Source organism: Lethenteron reissneri, chromosome 30 (genome assembly GCF_015708825.2).
Source record: "Lethenteron reissneri isolate LAM-NWPU_2019-01 chromosome 30, ASM1570882v1, whole genome shotgun sequence".
Taxonomy (NCBI): Eukaryota; Metazoa; Chordata; class Hyperoartia; order Petromyzontiformes; family Petromyzontidae; genus Lethenteron; species Lethenteron reissneri.
The window spans coordinates 11,917,391-11,942,775 of NC_083808.1; the positions used below are offsets into that span (position 1 = coordinate 11,917,391).

Sequence of the window (25,385 nt, forward strand, 5' to 3'; positions counted from 1 at the left end):
GGCCCGGGGGGGGGGGGGGGGGGGGCTATGCCTAAAAAGCACAGAAGATATCAAATTTATACAAACGCAAAATGTATGCATGAGCAAAGTTCCCTGAGTATTTGGCACTGGAATGGGATTCTGATGTCTATGCCCGGAGCGTGTCGGTGACCATTGTATGAATAATCACACCCGTGATTTTTTTGGGGGTTTGATTGGAAAATTGGACGACACTGAAACACTCAAGCAAATTACTAAAGCAGCCTAAAGCTCTCCATCCGATGCATTTGTTTTACGGGTTGTACCGTGTGCTGTTCGACATTTTTTTAATGGAGTTGACCCCAAAACGTCGGACATCGTGCCGGACGACACGCGGTCCAACCCGAACCATGAAACTCGACGGCAGTACTGCAACTGAAGCGACCTCTTGAGAATGTCTAGCGGGAGCCGGTGAAAGAGTCCCGCGAGGTGGCCTGCATTGCTGCTTGTTGCACACGGAGCTCTTAGCAGCTATAAATTATGATTTATTTATCACACATTTACGAGACATTTATGCTGAATTTAGCGACCGAGATGCATGTGTCTCATTTGCCGGGGATAAGCATGCCCCGCGGGGGCAGAGCACACTCTATGAATTAGCCATGCAGAAACAATTTGACCAGGCCAGACATCCTGTTGACCTGCAGTGTGATTTAGCCAGAATGCTAATGTTAATATCCCATTAAATAAACACGCCGATTTGTTTAAGCATGCACTGAGAATCTGCCCAAGATACCAACCTTATTAAGAAAACGTTTTCACCCACTCCCCCCCCCACCCCCATTATTAAAATAATATTTCTGCATAAACAAAGGAAAATAAGATTTACATTTTAATGTGAGGTTTCTGTGGACCGAGCGGTTATAATAACAAACGCACTGCAACGGGATACTGCCATGGTATAATGGTTGGCACACAAAGGTTGCGCATTCGAACTCCCGGCGCAGCAGTTGAAAACAATGGGGAAGACCGATCAAATTCCACTGCCTCTGTCCACCCAGCAGTGGAAATGGCTACACCACAGTCAACTGGCCGGTCGCATGTGGTGGAATAAAGTGTGGATACCCCCCCCCCCCTCCACCTCTACCAAGACATCTGATGAGCGTGAAAGAATCGGCGAAATAGGGGGGATCTTTAGAGCTCCATCTAGTGGATGAACCTTCTGCAAGCAAGCAGCTCTTTGTTGCCAACTCACTGCCACGGTCCACAGCTGTGGTGAGATGCCTTGTACATCGGGGTGTGTCTCACTGGTTGAGGAATTAAAATCAACCTCAACACTGAAGCTGGTCACGATCACCACGTTTATGGGTAGGCTTTTATCCAGCAGGGGATTGATGAAGGGCTGCACATTAATATGTAATGTCCATATTAAAATATAATAATTGAAATGTATAATGCGCATTTCATCCTAGGATCCCAATGCGCAACACGCAGTTGTGCCAACAAGAAAAGACAAAACGTGGCTGAGGTTAGGGCCCAATGGCCTATCCTCACAACCATCACCCATTTCTAGATGACGCAGTTCAAAGACCATGTTTAGACAGGGCCAGGTGCCAGGGAATAGAGGCAGGAGACTGCATCCGATTGAGTTTACTCACTTTGAAAAGGTCTCTCTCCCCCGCTCCACCAAACCAAAATCTTAAATATGGCTTTATTTAAAAAATAAGTCACAATAACTAAAATCACATTGTAGAAGAATTTCAGTTTTCATTATTAAATATGTGACCATATTGGTTACAGAAAAAACTGGCTGATATTTTGTCTTCACAGTCTGGATGCTGCATTTAAGAAACAATGTCAAAGTCACATCATCCAGGAGCCCAGACCAGATATTTCACTTGTCGGTGCCACCTATGGTGGCATAACTTTACCGGTTACACTTTCTTTAAGTGACCAATAACATTTTGACTTAAAACTTTCGTGACTGCAGGAAATCATATTATTTGGTTCTTTCGTTAAAGTCACGTAGATTTTTTTTTCTATCTATCTACGTGACTTTACCGAAAGAGCCAAAGAATATGCCAATAACAGTGAATTGTGTGATAACCGTTTTACATGGCTGTGTGTTTAAAAAAAATACATTTCGCCGTACAAATACGTTGCTACCCCTAAAGGTTGTCTACCTTCGGTGAATATCAATGTCTGCTCTGGCCCATGGACTAACGTCACCTCATTAAAGTCGAGGACGCAAGTCTAGCAAACTGATCGTTTGGTCTCATCAATGCTGCGTTCAAGCACCGCCACGATGCAGATCACGATCTACTTTTCCAGGTGCTTCTTCCCGTACCCTGCGCCACTTTGGAATTCTCTCCTGCGGTGTATTTATTTAATAACCTTGCTCAATCCAAGACATGCTTTAGCTCTGATCTAGTTCACCTTCGTGAGCACTTTATGTTGCTGGTCATTTGGCATGTTGGTCATTTGGGCCTATGCTGATAAACTGTGATTTTTATTTTCTTTGGGTCTTTCGGTAAAGCCACGTAGATAGAAAAAAATATATCACGACGTTTCGATCACAACACAAGCAATCGTCATCAGGTGAAAAAATAGCGAGAGAGCTGCTGAGGCAAGATGTTATAAAGGTTTGAGATGGCTGCAAGCCCAAGGGTCATAAGCAAAGTGGGCAGGGCTAGTAAAGAAATGTGCATGTGAATGTAAGATCGGAGAGCTGAGCTACCTCCACGACGACGAAGCTGATTTTTTGTTTAAATGTGCTTAACAACATTAGTTCCATCCGCTTCAAAACGATGGGAAACTGATACGGTGACAGTGGTTGCCCCAATAGATGAACTGCACTTTGCCAAAGCAATGTAGAATGTCCACCACTGCATGCTGACAGCACGATTGGCTTGCTGACAGAAGATCTCGTGAACCAGCCTCTCAATCTCACAAAAATAAAAAATAAATCCCCATATTGCCTTAACAGACGTTTGGGGCAAATGCTGTTTGAAGGCTGGCACATCACACAAAACAGTGGGTGGCCAGCACAACACCCAACCGCCTTTGTCTCCCCAGTGGCGATGTTTGCACACCGCACCAGGTACTCATTTGAAGCTGAGTCGACCTAGGGAAGGCCCAGAACCAGTTCAGATAATCGTCACCGGTGTTTGCCATTGTGAGCTGGAATGCTACACACGCGCACACACACAAATGTGTGTGAGAGTTGCTCCATCCTCGACCGAGCTGCCCAATTGTATCGCTAAGTCAAAGGGGCTACTCAAAGACAGTGACAATGATGATGATCATCTTGAAAATTATGTTAAACAAGACGATACAGATGAAAAAGTTATCAATGACTGATGATAAAGACGATTAAGATTATGATGCGCGTGATTATGACTTTCATGATGATGCTGCAGCTGCTGCTGCTGCTGCTGATAATGATTCACCGACCTGCAGTCTGCCAACCCATGCCAACCCCGACCTCTTTGGCGAACCACCAACCCTTGTCTCCAAAACGCCACATTGTGCGTGCACCAACGAAGCGAGCACACTCACACCAGGTACCCATTTACAGCCGAGTCGCCCTCGGGGAGGCTCAGAACAGGTGCCTTTAATGTTTGCCGTGTCCGGAAATCAAAGTCAGGTCACCAAGTTCGTGGTGCGGTGCTGCCTCCCTGCCCCACCCCCAACCGCCCTCCCCACCGCTACCCCAACCCCCCTTCCAGGTTCACAGAGCAGTTCTGCATCTTACCCCCGTAGAGTTAGCCCATGCGGCTACACAGAGTGTTTGTGAATGTGCGGGGAGCGGCGGTGCAGCGGTTAGCGCTACGCTAAGCTCCGAACCCGGAAACCTGAGTTCGATTCCCACTCACGGCCAACACCGGTGACGATTATCTGAACCGGTCCTGAGCCTCCCCTGGTTCGGCTCAGCCTCAAATGAGTGCCTGTTGCGATGCATAAACATCGCAGCTGGGGAGACAAAAATAATGGGCGTGGTGCTGGCCACCAACCCCTTGTGTGCCGTACCGGCCTTAATAGGTGCTCGCGAACAGCACTTGCCCCAACAGTCTGTTCAAAGCTATATGGGGTATCTTTGTCTTTGGAGTGGTGGCACAGTTGTGAGTGCACACAGCTACAAACCTGCCAACCTGGGTTTAAACCCAAGCCACACACAGCATCAGTGACATACATTACACATGGTGCTGGCACTCCCCCAGGTCAACTCGTAATTACCACAGACAAGCAGGAAAAGCAGCCGGTGCCAAAGTGTCCCCGCAAGTTCTGCGGTCCTCAATATATCAAGGTGTTATCGGCCACCCACAGAAAACCCACGTGGTGCAAGTGGGCTACACGATATCCCATACAGACGGAACAGATGGAGTTCGCACTTTCTTGTTCCGCCTTCTCCTGTCAAGCCAGGGGTAAGGTTGAGCAATAAATGGAAAATGCAGAACCCGTTGTGACTACACCAACCATGTGTCTACCCCACTGTAATTGATGTGCAAGCGGCACAGGCGGTTGTGGGTAAAATAAATTATTCCAGTTGACCACAGAGCAAAACATCACGGCCAGTGCTGGGAAAATAACATTGCTTAAGAGAAGCAAATGAGACTGAGCATTACTCTGCAAATGAAAAAGCCATTTATTTAGTTACAAAAATACTTGCCTTGTTACATGGTACGCTCTATATAAAGAATAACTGTGCCACGCTGATAATGCTTAGCGGTATTAATGAGCGAAATAAAAAGGCATCCTATGACATGCGGCGGTGGAACTCTAACGCTTGCGTGAAAAGGAGGCTCAAGGGGTTAGTGACAGGAGCACTTTCACAATCAGTGTCAACACGCAAATGGGGGGGGGGGGGGTGGACGTTCAATAGATTCGTCCATAACACTGTGGCCTTAAAATAAAATATTAATATTCTTGTTTTTTTCGGTAAAGTCACGTAAATAGAAAACCAAAAATCAATTTATTGCTATTTTTTTATTTTTACGTGACTTTATTTAATTAATGTTTTTTTAATTTTATTTTTTATCTATCTACGTGACTTTAACGAAAGAACCAAGAATATGAATTCCTGCAGTCGCGAAAATTTTAAGTAAAAAAAAAATTTGTAATAGGCGACGTTTTGGCCAATGACCTACGTGAGAGGTGGCGTTTTGGAACATCACCTGCCGTAAAATTGGCGACGTTTCAACCGATTGTTCTCTCTTCACAGCACGTGGAAAAATGCACGTGCTAGGAAAAAAATGAATGTCAAGGGGGAGAGCGTTCTGCGTGGAGGGACCGTTAAACGTAGCACGCGGATTTAAAGTGCTCCGTAAACCAAAAATCACCCTTTCAATCAATTGGGCTCATTCTGCTGGTATATCTCCGTATACGAGTGACCTTAATTAGCTTCAATTGTTCCCGTTGCCAAAGTGCAGTCTCTATCCAGATTTTTCCGATGCAAAAGAGGTAGGTATGTTTTCCCGTTTCTCTGAGAGCTCTTGCGTACATCTACACCGAGGTCATTGAGCTTACAGAAAAGAGTCATGGCCTGAATTGTCGAGTGAGTTTAAGTTGCGCAAAAAAAAAACTACATTACCAGTATCGTCAATAATAACAACAACAACAACAAATACATTTCATTATTTTCCAGTTAAGCACCGCCGACCAAAACAGCCCGCAAAGGGGAGTAAGATTTCAACGTGCCAACATAAATGTATACAAGCACTCGGCCTTTTGCGAGTTAAGCAAAAACCCATCAGCGGTCCCTGAGGAAATGTATGGTGGTCCTCTAGCCTGAGGTCACCATCAAAATACGTTTCAGCAAACGTGATCGACTGACAGCAGCAGCAACAGCGGTGATACAGATAGACAGAGAGAACTGTGAACTGGCTTTGTTCTCCGTAGGACTCATCAGTAGACTTTAGTCACCAACGGAGGCGTTGGTGTGAGTCTGCTGACGCAAGTGCAGCGGGGTAAATGCATCGCAACGATTGAGGGTTGAGCCCAGAATTGATGCCACATATGTGTTCCCTTCCCCCTTTGAAGGTATTTGCAGTGTATCACCGATAGCATGTGATTTAGCCCACGTCCTCATCTTGAAACAGACACACACATACACATGAAACTACGTACATACACGCACACTCAAAATGAAACACACACCCACACACAACAAAAGAGACAAACACAATCCATTCCCCCATATAGCCTGCATAGTCTTCTGGGCCATGCACTAATAGCAAGCACCTATTAAAACTGACACAATTGCATAAGGAGGTGATGGGGCCACAGCCAAGCCAGGCTGTCATTGTCTCCTCAGCGCTGATGTCTACACAGTGCACCAAGTGTGGGAGCAGCATTAACTCTCCGGCAGCAACCCACAGGCTCCCTCCTGGCAAAGCGCCCCCAAGTGACCTTCGGCAAAGCCCCCAAGTGAGCTCACCCTCCTAGGATGTCCCTCCTGGCCCCCTAACCCCCTGAGCGAGTTCTTCCCCATCTCCGAGTCTCGACAGCAGTGGCCAAACCGGTGCAGCCACGAGGCTGTGGCCACCCCCTCGGCCTCCTCCTGCTACACCCACGAGGAAGCCCGAGTTCTTCCTCCGATGGTCAGACATATTTTCTGAGTACCGGACTACATAGCCTATCAGCTCCCTTAACAAGACATAAGATTTGTTAAGTACCTTGCCTGGCACAGAGGGGGTCGTGGGTTTCATTATAACCCTCACACCTGCATATTTGGAGTTTGCACGTTCTCTGCATGGCCGCGTATATTTTTCTCTGGGTTCTCCGGTTTTTCCCTCCACGTTTACAAACAAGCATTGAGAGTATTTGGCTGCGATTCATTTTCCGCATGATAAGCAACTTTGTTTAGCTATCATTTGTGGCCAAGTCGCTTCTGAAAAAGAGTGAATAGCTCAGTGGGCCTTACCTGGTAAAAAAAAAAAACGTAGTTTAGTTTACGTAAGTATTTCACTTGATAATAATAATAATGCCCATGTGTGTGGATCTATAATGTTCCCGTGTGTCAATCTTGGACCCATATCCTAAAGAGAGAGTCCTTGCCGATAAAAGTTTGGCAGTTTACCAGAATTGATTCAAGCAAACCTGACTGTATTGAGGAGAGACTGTGTCAAAACCGGTCCAGAGTCTGCTGCTGAAATTATGCACTCCCAGAAGGCCGTGTGGCTCATGGGTTGTGTAAGCAATAATTGTTTTATAATCTTCGTGGAGAGACGGATATCTGAAGGAGATGCATTTTCTTCTACCAATGCACAACATGCAAGATAGACTTGTCAGATGCTCAGGACTGGCTCAAACACAACTTCATACATGTTACATCGCCAGGAATCAAATGCAAGATCATGGTACAATGTGCCAGTACACACATACAATTGCACAATAAAACAACAATCCCCTACGTAGCCTTTAACAGAATGTCAGGACAATTACTGTTCGCAAGCACCTACGAAGGCCGACCCAGCACACAATGGGGTGGGTGGCCAACACCACGCCCGACTGCTTTTGTCTCTCTCGGTGGTGACGTTTACACATCACACAAGCGATTCATTTGTGGCCGAGTCGACCGAGGGGAGGCCCAGCAATGGTTCAAATAATCTTCACTGGTGTTGGCCGTGAGCGGGATTCAAACTCGGGTCGCCGGGTTAGAAGTGCAGTGCGCTCACCGCTGCTGCACTACCGCTCCCCACCCACAAATGCACACCCACATGTACACATACATGGAATTATACACACACACAGGCAAGGAAAAACACTCCCTCACACACATGCAGGGTGAAAAGCATTAGCATTGTACAGTGCACCAAAGCGGCCTGGATTTATGGCAGAATCCTGTTAGTATGACAACTTACCCCTTTTGGAATTGTTACAGGAATGCCGGTCAAGGTTTCGGCAATTCAACGGGGCCTCAATTAATTCAATCAATCATTCAATCAATCGATCACTCATGTATATTCGGAAGCAGGTGACAAGCCACATTACAGTCTCCCGCCTTCAGTGGAGAGCTGGGCGTGAGTTCATTCCCTTGAGCACAATTATTCCGCTGTCATGGGGAAAAACCTCTGCAGTGGCTCGGAAGGCAGACCCCATGTGGCCTCATCACATGCCCCACAACTCCGCCACCGTATATATACTGTACTGTGTCCCGTGGTGTTATTGTTATTGAGAATATGATGGCGATCACTCCTACATTCGTAAAACAATGATAGAAACACGGTTACTGTGGTTTGGTTCCGATTGCAATGGCTTGCCGTATGGATTTTCATGAGCATCGTGCGCGTTGTGCAGTATCCAGGAATTTTGCAACCTTAAGTCGACCAAATTGGTTGCTCAAAGTCAACGAGCCCTCAGGGTAACCGTGCACATCCCACACACGCATGGAAGAAGCCCATCTCTCCATGGGGGTCACCACTGCGCTGACTTCCCACAATGTGGTACTCAATTCATTCACCCAGAGCCATGCTGGGGATGAGTCGACGCTGGACCAGAATGTTAACTCGATTGTGCGCCAAGCACTTGAGCCACCCGGCCCATCTTGTGGAGAATAATTGATTACTAATTTAACTGCTTTACTCGGACACACAAAATGCTTGCCTGTGTGTTGCCTGCGTCGTTTTAAAAAGGATGCAATTTGCGCAGTAAGTGCGAAATTGTTGGTGGTACCTAGATCAGCCTCATTGTGCCGAAGAGTTCAGGAATATGCTGTTGCAGCACTTAAGCTGCAGAAACATTTAGCCGTATCAATTGCAGTAATATCTATAATAACACACGCCATTTCGGAACTATTACTGCGCTGAATAATGCTCAGAGCTTTGGATGTGCACTTTGAGGTTTAGAGTATTCCGCTGTGAAAGCCAAAGGCGTGCAGAGTTAGCATGTGGCATGTGCACAAAGGACACACACGGACTGACTCAGAAACATTCACTTTGTTGTCTGCATGCTTTTTAACATGTGTAAGTCTGTCTGTAAGTCTGTCTGTAAGCATGCATGCCTGTTAGTACAATTATGTACAGAGTCTAATAAAAACGACAAACTCAAAACCGTTAGATAATATGTGCGTACGTATGTTGAACAAAATGGAATAAAGTCTTTAAAATATATAGTCTGTATTTTTTGCGTAAAAAAAATTCTCAAATTTAAATTCACGCTTTGGGAATTTTGTGGAAAAGCCAAGGCATGCCTGTGGCCTGTGGGACCGTCATTGTGTGTATTCGAACAAGACGCAAATGTGTTGTAACAATAAAATCCGGAATTTCTGCGTTATGCAAAAAAGCCAGCGGCATTTCCTGAATAAGTGCATTCTGGTCCTCTTGTCTTAGATCGCCGTCAAGATTAATTTGAGCGAATGTGACGACTGACACAAGCAAGGGGACAGGAGGGCCACACTGCACTTCTGCAGGAAATACTCTGATGGCTTTTCACATATGCTCAACGGTTGTGTGTGTGTTTTTAGCACGTGCTTGTGTATTGTTTGAAACTCATGTGTTGGGTTTTTTCCCGGCCTGCGACTATGATTCTGTTATGATGGGGTTTTCTCATAATTTACAGATTTGATTGATGTGTGTTTTTATCTGCACGCATGCATGTCTGTCTGTTTGCATGTATTTAAATGCCCCGGTGTTTGTAAGAACAGCAGCTACGAACTATGAGAAAGAACATCATGGCTCATCGGGTTTTGCAGCCTGAATCTAATGTCGATGTCTATTGTAATAGTGAAAGTTAAACAACTACAGATACAGTTACAGAGAATTCTCACGCACTGCACGTGCAATTCGACTATCCAAATACACACGTAGAATAAGGGTTCATCTAGAATGAGGGTTAACCTGTCGCCACCTCCGTGCATATCCTCACATAGCGTGGTGGACTTGACTGAGCACGAACGATGAACCTGAAATGGAATGATGGGTGTGTGTAGCACCTACGGGCAACCACGGTAGCCCCCCTTGGAAAACAACGAGAGGATTTATTTGCAGGGCGACTCTACTTATCTGTTATTAACCCCCCCCCCCCCCCGAGAATGTGTTGCAGTACGTGCACACAGAGGGCTCGTCCAGGTGCACCAATTACCCTCACAGAGAATAGGGCGAATCTGCCGCACGACTCTGACTATACAGAAATAAAAAATACTGACAATAGTGGTTTTTGCTGATCGATGAGAGAGGCCGTGGACAATCGGGGCCGTGGATAACAGGAGAGCGGATATACGAGGAGATGCACTGCAAACGCATTGTTGTTGCTCTGCATTGATATTTTTCATCAGTTGCAGCCTCGGAATATGCCCGCTATGTCCTTGTACTTTTCAAAGCATCGCCGAAGAAATCTTCGAATGTTCTCAAAATAAGAGTAATCATCCGACTGTAGAGGCAAGGACATTGGCAAGCGGGAGTTGCATTTTGCCGCCTGTTGCAGTTTGAGCCCTTGCGGCCATTTTGGTCGGGTGCCGCGGTGGCAAGATGTTAACTACCTCGCCAGGTATGCAGGAAGTCGTGGGTTCGATCCCGACCCTGATACTTGTATATTTTGGAGTTTGCATGCTCTCTCTCCCCGTAGTTGCATGTAGTTTTCTCCGGGTCCTCCGGATTTTCCTTCCACATTTATAATCAACGTGCGTTGAGAGTATTTGGCTGCTATACATTTCCACGTGATAAGACACTTCGTTGCGCCATCATTTGTGTCTAGGTCGCTTCTGAAAAAGAGCTATATAGCTCAGTGGGCCATACGGTGCAACATAGCGGCTTAAACCTGCGCAATAAGAATGTATGTATATTGAACTTCTTCCGCACCGTACGTAGCCAACCGTGCTAATTGTAAGCGTGGGAGAAGGACAACAAACTAAACACAAAAAAGCAGTTCTAAAGAAATTAGTTTTCGATCGAGATTTAAAAGTGCAGAGCTCCAGTGGCTTCCTATTATCAGAAGCAAGAGCATTCCAGACGGCCGCAGAAGTGCATCTGAAAGCGCGCAATTGTGGTGACAATCTTTGTTCGATGGCTAGCAAAAAGCCACGGCGGGGATGACCGGAGTTTTCGCGTGACGATTTATGCTCCTCGACGAGATACAGCAACGTAAAACGGCGCAAAGAGCAAATGCATTAATGGCTCAATTAGATTTTGGCAGAGCGGCCCCCCTCGGGCATTAGCGAGGAGATACGATGCTTGCGTGCAGCTTGCACTCCGTGTCACCGATGGCCACACGCTCCCTGACCTGTACGTCGTCGACGGAGGCGAGGATGGTGGTGCCCGTGTCCTTGTAGGGGACCAGGGTGAGGCGCACGGGCTCCCAGTCGCGGCCCATCTTGGCGAGGGCCTCCTCCAGCGTGTGCTCCTTCCTCGCCAGGTTGCTGACGGAGGCCAGGGCCTCCAGCTGCCGCTCCAGGCCCAGGGAAAGCACCTCCTGCAGGCAGGTCTCCTCGCGCGCCGGCAAAGGCACACCCGCCTGCACGCACACACGCCGTCAGGCAGAGACAAAAAGACACGCGCTCACAATTGCGCCCTCAATGATTGAGGTGCCACGTAGCGAAACGTTTACTACCTCGACCAGTATGCAGGAGGTCGTCGGTTCGATTTCGACCCTGAAGCCTGCTGTATATTTGGAGTTTGCATGTGTCTCTCCCCTCGGTCGCATGGATTTTTCTCCGGGTCCTCCGGTTTTTCACTCCACATTTAGAAACAACGTGCGTTTTAGAGTATTTGGCTGCTACTATAAATATCCACATCATAAGCTACTTCGTTGAGCTATCATTTGTGGCCAAGTCACTTCTGAAAAAGAGCTGTATAGCTTAGCCAGCCTTACCTGCTAAAATAAAATAATAGTTTAGTTTTAGAATCGCTCAGGCCACGCTCTCATTGGCGTTAAGTACGGCGTGAAAGAAGTTCAACATACACAGATACATTCCCGTTATTGATATGAAACAAAACAGATAACAAAAGTTTAACACATTTGTCTTGAATTATAACACTGCCATCAAGAGGAAGCGTACATAACAGTGGCCCTTGTTCACAGGAGAGAAATCTGCGGTAAGAAGGACGGCTATCGGCTGAAACGTCACCTGTTATACATCCTTCCTCTTCAGGGAAATGTAATCAACGAATTATATTGGCGTGGTTATTTTTTACACCTTTACGCCTCTGCTCAACCAAACTGTGCTCCACCACGAAATTGCGGTATCAAACATCTCTCTCTCTCTCTCCTTTTCTCGCAACTGCTGAACTCTTTCGCCCTCCTCCATATTCACAAGTCCCCCGTAACCTTTCTCAATTCAAGAAAATGTCTTCTTAACTGCCCTACTATCATTAGTGTTCTTAAGTTTGGCCATTTTGCATTTTTAGACATTGGGGAAATTGTGTGATAAAAAAAAAATTGCAGTCCATTAAATACTACAAATTACAGCAATAAACGCGCGGCAGTACCGTTGGACGTTCCACAGTCGAAATTAAAGCGATATTTTTTTCCATATTCTAAATGGAAAAAAACAAAAACGTGCAACACTATACAGTATTGTGCACAGTGGATCGCGCATGGTGCTACAAACCCAACCTCCTGAGATGAATTCGCGGCCACGGCAAACATCAGTGGCGAGCGATAGACAAACTGGTCCTGGGCCTCCCCTACGTCGACTCCGCCTCAAATGAGTACTGAGTGTAGCGTGTAAAAAATTTGGAGGAGACGAAAGGTGGCCAGTTTTGGGTACGAGCCACACTACCTCGTCGTGCGCCGTGCCCGCCTTCTTTCGTAGGCGCTCGCTAACAGCAATGCCTCAACAGTCTCTTGAAGGCTACTCGGGAAGCCTTTGTGTACGTGCATTTATTTGTGATTGTACTGGCACTGATGAAAACAAATCTCAATGACATGGTTGTCAAACCACTGTTGAGAAGAATTTAATTTCATCTACATTGATTTCCTACGATCATTGGTTGTTTCTTAATATGTATATCTGTACCATTACAATGTCTGCAACGTGAAGGCCTACTGATATACATGTGGGCGCAAACAGCCGCTAATAATGACATCGAATGAGATGCAGAGGAAAAAATCACGAGCATTCATGCCTTTTAATAAATTAAATATTAAAAGTCTGCACTTATAACACGTGAAAAAATGGAGAAAATAATTTGACAATTAAACACATAAGAGCTCACGTTACCACACATACTATGACATTTGACACAGCTAAAACAAAATACTTTGATGGCAAATGTGTCTATGTGCTGCCTAATCTTTCAGCATATTAATTTTTTGGAAGTACAAAATAATTACTCAAGACTCAATTGATCAATCTAGGGCTACCATCAGTAGATAAAAGGCAGCATAAAAAGAGTCTGCAGGCAGTATTTATATTTGCATTGTTATTTAAGCTAACATTAAAAAGGCATTATCTGTGAAATGTATTAGATTAACTGGAATATATTTCTCCAATTGTGAAAACCAATGGTGGAGCGGCAGCCAAATAATTGAACGTATCTGAGGGGAACGTCAACCGAGAAGATGGAGTGATGAAATCGGCTCGTGCAGGTGCTGGGTGGATTACTACGTGCAAAAACAAGACGGCTTGGGGAAATCTTCATCCAGCAGTGGACTGATCATTGCCGATGATGATCATGATGATATAAATGCTAAAGTCAAATAGCGTCCCAACTGAAATGAACATTGTGTGTTTTTCACGTCAATTGGTTAGCCTTTGCCAGTGGTAGAATTCCACTCTCTGATGACAAGGGGCAAGACTCCCCGAAGCACAGTCGCTGCTGACTTTGCACACACGTGGTGCCCCAATAACAATGTTGGAGTGAAAATGGCCTGAGCCAACCCAGGACCCCGAACTGAACTCACGACTCTCGATCGTGAATCGAGAGCCCTGCGATAAACCACCGGCCCGGCTCAATACTTCAGGTGGCATTATCACTGCAAGTCCTTGTCGGCAGCGGGTGGCGTGCGCAATGAAATAATCCCCCGCAAATTACCGGCGGCTGCGGGAAGCAAACCGTGAGCCACACGCAAAAAGAAGCAGCGAACGCACTGATCACTTGGCTTCCCAGACAAATGTATATTTCTCTATTCCACAGGCCGACACAGGGGCGAGTGCCTCGGTTCCACCGCTAATTTGAGTGCGCCCATCTGAGCCCCTCTGATAACGTACTGCAGTTTCATTACCAATAAACATGCCTGCCTCGGACAGAATTCTAAGCCCTGCATTTCATCCAATTCCCTCGTGGACTCACACGAGAGGAAGAGAAAAAACAGCAGCGTAATTTGCACGCAAAAAAAAACCACAGAGGCTATCATGTGCCAACACCATGGGTAAATTTGCCAATGCATTTATTTTTTTACTTGAAGAGCTTGTAAATTGTAAGCAATATGCATACACCTTCATTGACATGACCTGTTTGTTTGTACCAAGTCCTAACACTAAATAAATATATGGGCAAACAAATAATGAGTTTTACTGCTGTTGTGTGCATGGACACATCCTGTGACTTTCCCATGGGTAGGGAATCCTGCTATGGGATCATGTGAACTCATTACAGCGCAAACTAGGCTGTGCTGTAGTCGTAATAAAGGAAAACAAATTCTGTCCAGCGCTGTCGTAATCCTGTTAACAGGATTAAAAGCCTGCGTCATTATTCACATGAATAGCAACTCCTTGTCTGGGTGGTGCAGTTGGGAGAGTGGAAAGTTTACGAGTGCACATCTCCGGCGGAAGGCAACTCAGCCCATCATAATAACAGGGTTGATAAAATATGTGTTTAAAATCCTCCCATGAAGAGACATCTCACCAACATGCCGGGCGGAGGTGGCTATGAACGCCTGTAATCCAGCACTGTGGAGGCAGCGAGGGTTCGTGGATCACACACTCGCTGTGAATGCACCTTTCCATCGGCATTGTGGTGGAATATACTGGCCCGCTAGGGCAGCAAAAATGTGGAATCCACCTGTTTCATCTGTGTGGGATTGTTTTTCCTCGCATGCGTGGGTTTTTTCTCCAGGCGCTCCGGTTTCCTCCCACAGGTAAACACGCATTCATCCTTTCCCGTTCCGATGAAGTATGTGTACGTCATCAGTATGAACGTCATCGGAAAGGAACTGGAAGTAAAAATTGGAAGAAAATAACTTTGTCGGTACCGAGACTTCCACAAGGCCATGTGGGAGGGCGTGTGGCACAGTTTGGCGCCAGCTATCATAGACTGCAGTCATCTCGGTACTGTTCTCTGCGGTGAGTACAATGTATTTAAAAACAACGGCGCTATGCCTCTGAATAAAATTTATGCTGAACTGCTCGCCGTCAGAGAACGGCAAAGAGGGTTGATAACACCTTTATAAATAGAGGAACTCAGAGCTTGGGCAATAGTTTGCACCAGTTCAATGGGTGGCTGCCTTCCCGCTTGTCTGTGGTTCTTTGCACCCCTGACCGTTAATCTCTTTTTGAGAGTGAGCGTTATAGCATGCGAGTTACAAGTTATAATTAATAATATTATTAACGTGGGATTGTGAAATTTATACGACTGAGTGCCAGCACAGTGCATGAAAGGGTGGTTTGGCCAGCAACGTTTCTCTCCACGAGGTAATTTAATATCGGGTGAGTGCATATTCCTGGCACTGAACATCACCAGTGCCAACTGAAGCTTGCTCTTGGTCGAATCAGCTGATTCTCGAGTGGAATCGTGACTCCAAATTGTGATGTTTTTATTTAATTACCAGGAGTGTCATTTATTACGAGTTACTGGGCCCTGTCGTAGGAATGAGGAATCTCCATCGGTAGCTCAAGGACACTGAAGGAGACGAGCACCGTCTAATGCTCATGTGACAAAACACATTCCTGCGGAGGGAGCTGGTAGGAACGTTGGGTTGCTCGGTCAATGGCCAGGGTCAACGGCGGCGTGGTGTATTCCGCAAATATGACCGACTGTGAGGGCGGGCACAAGCCGGCGTGAGTAGGTTAAACGTTGAGTTTTATAAGGGCACCACGGGGTGACCAGCCCCTCCCCAACCAGCCCCACCCCTCCCTCCCACCCCCCACCCAGCCCCACCCTCCCCACCCAGCCCCTCCCGACCCTCCCCACCCCAGCCCCTCCTACACCCTTCCCTACCCACCCAGCCCCACCCTCCCCACCCAGCCCCTCCCCACCCAGCCCCTCCCCATCCTCCCCTCCCCACCCAGCCCCTCCCTCCCCACCCAACCCCTCCCTGCACGACGGACGGACGGACGGACACAATAATCCCCTGTGGGCTGGTGTAACCAGGAGGTTCCTACCAGTAAAATGTTTTTATTATTACAGCAAAGTATAATAAAGAAGCATATCAATGTGGGGGATAGATACTGCAGCAATAACAAATTGGAGAAACTCAAAGTAGAAAGGTGACCAAGGCAAAATAGTTCCAAGTTGGGAGTAAGAAATTATCCATGAATAGGCACAAAATCTAGAGGGTGAATCCATTCTGCAAGCTGCTAGACAACGCATTTTTTGTGATTAGAAAGCTTCACGCTGTTAAACATAATAGGTCCACAATCGCTCAGAACTCCATGCCTTGATTTAACGGTCGCGGCGATTGCGCTGCGTTGGCGCACGGCTCGGGGGCCCTTACCTTGACGCTCATCATCTCCCAGTGGCGCTGCTTGATGCCGGGCGTGCACAGGACGGTGATGAGGGGCATGTTGATCTTGAACTTCTCCAGCCTCGCCTTGATGGCGGTGGCCACTCGCATGGGGCCGTGCATCTCGGGGTGATTGAACACCTTCGTGAGCCTGTAACTCGTCTTCCACAGCGTCTGCACCTGCGACACGTGTGACACACGCGTGACACATGCGTGACGACACGTGTGCGACGACGCAACACCGGGAGATCGATGTGGCCCGATACTCGACGGTGAACTTTCGACATCTCGCCGGCTACTTGCTCTGCTCAACTAAGCTCGACAATGAACATGTAAAATGTTTCTGAACAATTTCCCCGCAGCATGAAAGATGCAAGTCAGTCGTTCATTAATTCAATAGATTCAATGTTGCGGGCGACTGTCACCTCGCTTGGCCAGGACAGAAATCAGTGGGTGGATCAGCGGGGCTGGGTCTCATGATAAATTCAAGAAGTGGCTGGGTGACTGGGTGGCTCAGGCTGCTAATACCGTGTCAGGGCGCTGAGCCAGTATCACTGAAATGATGGGTTAACCAAATGGCCAGCCAACGATAATAAAAATTCGTTGTCAAGTATTTTTGGTGAATGGTTTTCAGAGCAATCACCAACCACTGCACTCACAACAACTTACAAATTAGGTTTTTTCACATCAATCAGCCTAACCCCAGGTCTAAGAGTCAATATCCAGCGAAGGAAGGGCAATTGGCATGCAGTGAGTCATTTGTTTAAAAGCAAGGAAGAGCTCCATCTAGCGTCTGCGCGCTCCAAGGGATGCGGTTGAATTGCCCAGCGATTCGATGCAATGTGACGACTCGGGGTCAGAGTTCAAGTTAAGAATCTATTACTTTTGTCTCGTGAGTTTTCTATCCCATTTGTGTTGCCTCTCCTTTTTCCCCGTCTTGTTTTCACACACTGCTCACTCCGTTATCCAAAATGTAACATGAGTACATAATTAGGATGTCATTTTCATGAACAGGAAATAATCTGTTCTTACACGCACAGTTCTACGTGTGTTTTGTGAGCGGAGTTATTTGAATCTAAGCGATGGGTCTACATCGGATGGCCCGAGCCAGTATTGGCAATCCGTGGTTTTATATTCACTTCAAACAAAAAGGTAACGGACAGGATTAATCACTGGTGAGATAATAAGCTAAGTCCACCCACGTTTGGCAAAATTAATTCTCGATTCTCCGATCATGTGCCCGCACATTCTGCAAGCGAGCCACAACACAGCCAGATTGCAGTACGAATAGTCAGCGTGAAAATTGCATACGCGTTACAGCCACGGACAACGCTGATTCATCATTAAGGTTAGCTCATTAGCCTGCTTGCGTAGTTCATCACCAACGAAAGAGACTCCACTTAATGTAACACATTGCATTCGTAAAAGATTGCTACGTTTAGATGCTTGTTAACAAGAAACACTTAGTGCAAAATGTTGATTCAGAATTAGAGCTATGAAATTGATGCCAGAACAGGGAAAATTCTCACAATGCCACGTTTAAATGGCACTTGTGGTGATGGGGAGAATATTACTATAATTGTTATTATAATTATAAATTGGAAATGATGGTGGTTATTTATTATACAATTTTATACAGAAAATAGTCGTGTGTTTATATACGGCTGCATACGGATAATGATATTAATGGGAATTGTCATAGTGAAGATGAATGGGATAACACATGGAAAATACAAACACTGAGCTGAATTATAATGATACTCTTTGCTTGATGATTTATAACATTATTATACATTTGTAAGAGATTTAGTGGCAATTAGTCACATATTTAAATAGTGATTGGAACAACTCAAAGAAGGTAAAACATTGGGAGTTGGCACATTATCAGAGGTGAAGACTTTCTGATGGGAGCTGCGGAAGGCCAAGTAGAAACAAGGAAGGCAGTGCTCGACGATTTGAAGAATGGACAGCGCACGGGCGGACAGGCTGGACGAATCTGGGGCTAGCAGCCACCCTGAGGCAGAGGACTCTTCTGACCCCGTGCCCCCTACTGGACATCTGTGAACCAAACATTGCTTCATAGCTCATCGGATTTTCTCCAGGATAAGTAAAGATTCTGAACTCAAAGAAGACCCAAAATGCAGGGAGCAATCTCCAGATGTTGATTGTGAGACTACAAGAGGAGGACTTGGCAGTGAGGAGACAGCCTGTCCATCAGATGCTGAATTATGGCAGAAGGCAGCGAGGGAACGGCGGTGCGGTGGTGTTGGCGAGGACGTTGCTCATTAATTTTTTTTTTGCAACCTAACTTGGGCCCGGTACAAAACGTCGATCGGAGAACGCGATTCCGTCGCGACAGGGCACCTATGAAGGGAAGGAAATTGGGCTCGCTGCCTCAGCCTGGTGGGGGGGGGTAAGGGAGAAAGGGGTAAGATAACTAACATACTGGGGGAAGGAAAGGGACAGGGGGAGGGAGGAAGGAGAGGGGGGGAACAGGTGGGGGCGGGGCTCCTTAATCGACCGCCGTGGCGTGCGGGCCCAACTCACCTCGTCGGCCACCTGCTCGGCGTTGACGAGGTGGATGGGGCCGCCGAGGCAGCTGTCGGCGAGGCTCTGCAGGGCCACGGCGGCGCGCCACAGCCGCTCATAGGGCTCCTTCGCCTGCTGCAGCTCCAGGATCTGCGGGTAGGAGCTCCCGGTGCCCGTGCCCAGCAGCTCCTCCTCGCGGTTGATCAGCGACTTCTGAACACCGCCCGAATGTAAAGCCACACGTTACGTACGACACGCCCCACCACTCCGAATGCGAACGTGAGTAGCGCTCCGTTCTGTCTCTCCGCGTGAGAATAATGAGTGCGTTTAAGGCAATCGGCCTTTTGGCTTTCTAGACCAATATTACCCAACCAAACTCTGGACCGATTTCGACCATCAGGCTCGTTAAAACAAATGCTGTGGGATGGGAATAAGAGGGTCTTCATCACAGTTGCTGCTGCGGAGCAATGCTTAGCACACTGGACATGCAATCCAGAGGTCGCTGGTTCGACCTTGTGGCACGGAAGTGGCTTATCACGTGGACATTTGTAGCAGCCAAAAACTCAAAATACATGCTTCTAAATGTTGAGGGAAAAACTGGAGGACACTGATAAAAATGCATGCGACCACAGGGAGAACATGCAAACTCCAAATATACAGGTGTCAGGGTCGGGATTGAACCCACGACCTCCTGTATACCAGACGAGGTAGTTAACATTTCACCACCGTGGCGCCAAACTTGCCACTGGGAGGTTGTGAGCTTAAATTGCGGTCAGGGATAAACTCAGACAATCATCCCTCAAGGGTTGGTAAAATGAAGTACCTCCATTTGTAGGATGACAAAGGTCCAAACACATAGGATGACCTCTGGCATTTCTAACCAAATTTATATTTCGCGTGACAAATACATATATTCACGTCCATATGTAACGTCAGCGGCACGTGATATCGGAACTGGTTCCCGGACAACACCTCCTGACCAACCTGCTCTGACCAGCGTGGTGAAGTGTGGTCAGACAGTTTCCATTACTAACACAGTGTGGGCAGAGGCCTTCACCCACCAGCAGTGGAATGATCAAGGGCTGTACATTTATATTATTAATAACCATGATTAAAGTCAATAATGAATGTTAATTTTATTGCCTTAGTTTTGTGCTGACTTGTGTGTTTGCTTGCATGCGTGTATGACGTATTTGATTGTGTTTATTTCAACACTGTATTGTTACGCTGCGGTGAATTCTGGTCCCCCATATTTGAGGCCCAATCTGCTTTAGCGAGCAATTTGAGTCTAAATGGTTTCTGGACAAATTCTAAACGACGTTCATTGACTCAGTTTTTGTTTGCCCATCAACACTGACCCTTACGGAAGGACAGCACGCAGAAAATACAGACGTGACCCTTTTAGCTCAGATGCGCTGTTGAGCTCAAGTATTGTGAGCAAAAAGCTGTAAACAAGGGCAAGGCAGCTTTTGGGGAGTGGACCTATCAGTACAAATATGGTTACCTAAATCTGACGATTGTTAATATTGATAGAGCATCACACATTCATATATGCCTGAATAAACAGTTAGGAGGCACAGACCAGATTTACATATCTGGTTCATTAAAATCCACGCCACTGCCTTGGCTGCCCGCAAACTCTCTCACGTCGCCCCTCGGCACCTTTTGCTGTGAAACCTTCGCGTGACAGAGACGTGCTCTCTACCCCAGCAAAGACCTTCCCCTGCACTGAGACCTCATTAAAACCTACCGACAATCCGTCTCAAGTCAAGGAAGCCATCCTGGACAAGCGCCAAAGCTCTCAATTCAAACTCGTCAGCCTTAAATGAGTGGTGGAAAACAAAACACGGGTGAGACTGCCACCAACCCGAAACAATAATCTTGAAATTTTGCTGGCTAGCAGAACCCAACATTGGTATTACCTCCTGAACATAATCCCACGATCTTGCACACGGATAGAAACGAATATCTTGAAGCCATCGACCGGATTTGAAACTTGGGTATACGGAAAATCATGCGGCTAAGAAGATATCATGTTGGTGACCCGGAAATGGAATTGGAGGTTAATTTTCCAAACCACTGCTCCCGAGGTAGTGCAAATCGTGAACACCGAAGGCACGAACGTTGACAGCATGCGATACTTTGCACCACCAATCTCCTTTTTTTTGGTACATACCCTACACGTACGTCTGGCGCGAGACGTCTCTGTGCAGGATGTTGACAGTCTTTGCTCGTGTTGATATCCAGAGGCATATTAGCACGGTAAGCGGAGCTATCACTGCCAGCGTGGTGACATGACATCACCGTGCTGCGGCTAAGCCATGTCGTGTAGACTTTCAGCATCCCCGCGTCTGCATCACGCAGCAGTCCGCGCGTTTGCGTTACGCAGTGCCGACGAACGCACTGGGGGTGACGCGGTGATGTGCGGCTGATTTTTTTTTCTCCTCGGACGAAAAAGCCGGGAACAGCACCTGCGTTGATTTCCTTATTGCTGAGACCAGCGCTGCGTGTGGGCGCAGGTTAAAGGAGGAGCTTGCGGGGCCAGCGCATCGCACCGCGCTGAGGCCGCCGAATTGATCGGCGCACGTGCGGGCCAATTCATCTCCACGCACGATCCAATGTAGCGAATGAATGGTCCGATGAAAATAAGTCGGTAAGGTCTGTATGGGTTCAAATCAAGAAGCAATCAGCCCCTTCGGTCGGCGTGTATGGGAATAGCATACGTGTAATGCTTTCTGAGAGCATTAAAGGGGCTTTGTGTTGTAGATGTGGCGGGCGGCTTTCAGTGTTGATGGATGTGGAGTGCGCCGAGCCGGTAGAGATACCTGGCTTTGAATGCGGGCAGCTACCTATTCAAAGAGTAAGCCAGGCTCTTAAGCGTAGAGAGCTTGACGATCTCAACCCAGCAGCCAATGTGTCAGATCAATGAGCCGTCACTGCTGTGATCTTGGGTTTCAATCAGGCTCAAGTGGTAAATGGAATCCACGCTCAAGCAACGTGGCGTGGTGCTTATCTCCTTTGGCAGCCCTGGATTAGTGTTAGAAACTCCACATTCCGACTGTGGAGTTGGTGGGATTGCACTCTCGCTATGTGACAAACACTGTTTATTTCTCATAAAATAGTAACGACTTTGTATCGTACGTGAAGGTGCGATGGCCTGCGTCAACCACCAACCCATTGGAGTTGCATTCTTCTAATTGGTGGTGAGTCAGGCAGTGTGCCAACGCACCACCTAGCTGCACCCAGTAAAGCCATCCAGGGTTCCCAACTCAGAGGTAGAACCAAACCAGGACCTGTCAGGGGAAGATGAATATCTCACAATACCGGAAGAAGGGAGACCTGCATGTAAACGCATTATATATTGAGTGGCGCAATGTTACACAACAAATTAAAACTTGGACAAGTGATGTCGCACAGATTTCCCCGGACAGCTGCCTCCAAAAGAAGACAATCCTGGGAATTCAGGACCGGTGGCAACCCTAGCAACCACCTAGCGTAGCAAGGTGATGGTCTGGTCTCAGTAGCCACCTGGAGGAGCACGAAATAAACTGGTTACTTTCTTCATTTAGCTTCTCCCAGCTATGAAAACACATACATCTGATTCAGATAATTTCCTCAAAACTGTCGTGGGAAAAGTATGACTGCTTGAATAGGAGATCGAAATATTTCACTATTTTTTATTTTACCGGGTAAGGCCCATTGAGCGATGTAGCTCTTTTTCAGAAGCGACCTGGCCACAAATGATGGCCCAATGAAGTGGCTTATCATGCAGTAATTTATAGCAGTCAAATGCTCTAATCGTATGTTTCTAAATGTGGAGGGAAAAACCTAAGGACCTGGAGAAAAATCCACGCCATCATGGGGAGAACATGCAAACTCAAAATATACAGGGGTCAGGGTCGAGGTCGAACCCACAACCTCCTGTATTCCAGGCGAGGGAGCTAACATCTCGTCACCGCGGCACTAATTTAGGAGATATCTGACGAGCAGTAATGTTGATGTTCTTAGTCCAATCATGTAAATGTGGCGATGCACTAAATTCAGCCAATCTCTGCCCTGGGATCTCAAAAAAATTAGACAAGTGGAATGGGCAAAAACGAATCTTTTACAAATCACAAAATCACGTACTGGCGCCGTGGCAGGAAACATGACTCGCAAGCGGAAACGTTGTGAGTTTTAAATGCCAGCATTCCTCTGGGATCGATATGATGAGCATTACAGCGCTGGCAATCAACGGTGATTGTCTTGTGGGGAGACCACCCCCCTCGGGAGGAATGTGGACATTTGTAACAATCTGCTCAGGGCCACGGAGTAGAGATGAGCCCCGTCCCCATTTGAGAAAGGGAAACACTGTCCCTTCGAGTGTTGGATAACGGAGGCCTCCTGAAATGGCTCCAACCTCTGGTGAGTTTTTTGATGATGTGCAACTCGATGAAGTTCTGGCAGAACCTTCGTATTCACGTCACCCCTGAGCAACGTTCAAAGTACAGTGATGATAAAAACAAATCTTCATACCTTGCAAGACAAGAATGGACAACAAAAGAGGATAGAGATTAATAAAATCAGGGCATTAATTGGGCAAAAATACGACATCTACCCAGGAAAGCAAAACCGAAGCCCAATTCTGTTCTATCAGGAGAATCTCACTTTTGGTTCATGGTCAATTAATGTGTAATTAATTATTTACTTGTGGGAGGAAACTGGAGTGCTGAATTACAGATACAGACAGTTATTATTCGTATTGGCGGCATTGACAGACATTAATCCAGCCGTGGAACGAGCGTAACGATAAGCAAGGTCTCTGTTCAGAAAACGGTGGTCACGTGACGGTGACATCGTCACTGCAGCAGAATGGGGAAGAATTCTGAGGTGCATATATAGTTTTGGCCAAGGTGTGATGTGGCACCACACCTCACCAACACCTCCTTCCGCTAAATTCTGTGGTTGAAAATTCAGCATCTGACCTCCAAGGTATCTGCTCTCGCGGAATCCCACTTTCTGGACCAGGGTGTTTTTCTTGGTTTCCCGAATTCCTAGGTGCTACTCCACACCTGCCCTCCCACGTCTCCAAAAACCCATCAACACCTCCTGTTGCTGACACTACTACAACACTTTCCAAAGTGTTAACTTTTTCCTCTGCCATCACATTCCGAGTTTCTTCACGTTAACCTGTACCCGAAAGCCCCGACGCTTCGTTGCATTTTTAAAGCCCGGCACTCTCATTCATAGAGACATTATCCCCCTTGCTTCAAACCAATGTCTTTTAACGCTCCTGTTACGTAAGACCAAACTTAAAATCACTCCCCACAATTGGTCAGAGACTGAAAGGTGGTGTGATTACAAAACAGGAACGAATGGTTTCCAAGCACACGGTGACCCCGGCCACGTTTTGTTTCCAAATAGAACACGGCTCTCAGGGTAGAGATAGTGCTGTTATACCCCTGGGAATGTCACAAAGACTGGCAAAACACTTCCAGGCAATTCTAAGGTATTAATGAGCAGAGGGAGCCAATCGTGCCCTAACGTGCTGTGCGATCAACTCGACAGCTGACCCCACTCTCAATTATAAATAATCCGGACCACAGAGGAAGAACTAGTCAATCACTTTCCAATTCGCTCAAATCCTAGTTTAGAGAAACAAGGCGAGAGCTGTCGGAAAAGTGATTTGAGTGGTCGCTGATCACTGAATAATTTGATTGAATGATTTCACTGCGAGCCATGCACTATCTCTCTCTCTCTCTCTGCGCCGTGTCCCTTCCCCCAAGACGTCAGCAATCGTGGCTTCCATTTATCTCCGTCCTTGATATTCACTCTATCACTTTTGCACTGGATGCTCCTCCCAGTTGCATCCAATTGATTTAGTTTTCTCATTAGATATCCAAGAACTCTCGAATGCCTTTCTCTAATTATTTTCGTTAATTTTATGTTATTGTTCCACGCTATTAATAATACATTTACGCTACTCATCCTGTCTGTCTATGAAGTGTTTAACATCCTTTAAAAAAAACACATTTCTACGCGTTAATATTAGTTGTCTCTGTAGGGTCTTTGTAATTGTCTCACCTTCACATCCATTCAGGCGAACAGACTTGCGTACGGAAGCCTGTAGTATTCACATTTTCATTGTCATTAATCCATTATTCTTTTTAAATAAAGAGCCCATTTTCTGAAATATATATGTTGCCAGTGCCATTCCTCTGTTTAGCTCTGTGATGCACCTTCCATCGACTGGTCTCACGCTACCTAAATGGTTAAAACCCTCTGCCTGCTTAACTTTGGTGTCACTGTCTTTAGTCTCC

At 46.6% G+C, this 25,385-nt stretch overlaps 1 protein-coding gene across 1 annotated transcript in view; it reads right to left on the reverse strand.

The window, feature by feature from the left end:
* Positions 1-25,385, reverse strand: part of LOC133349529 (dynein axonemal heavy chain 3-like) — a 622,240-nt gene that overhangs the window by 395,211 nt on the left and 201,644 nt on the right. Inside the window, 3 exon segments of the mRNA XM_061563065.1 lie at positions 11,176-11,406; positions 16,549-16,737; positions 19,105-19,299. Coding sequence (XP_061419049.1) covers positions 11,176-11,406; positions 16,549-16,737; positions 19,105-19,299 — 615 coding nt within the window.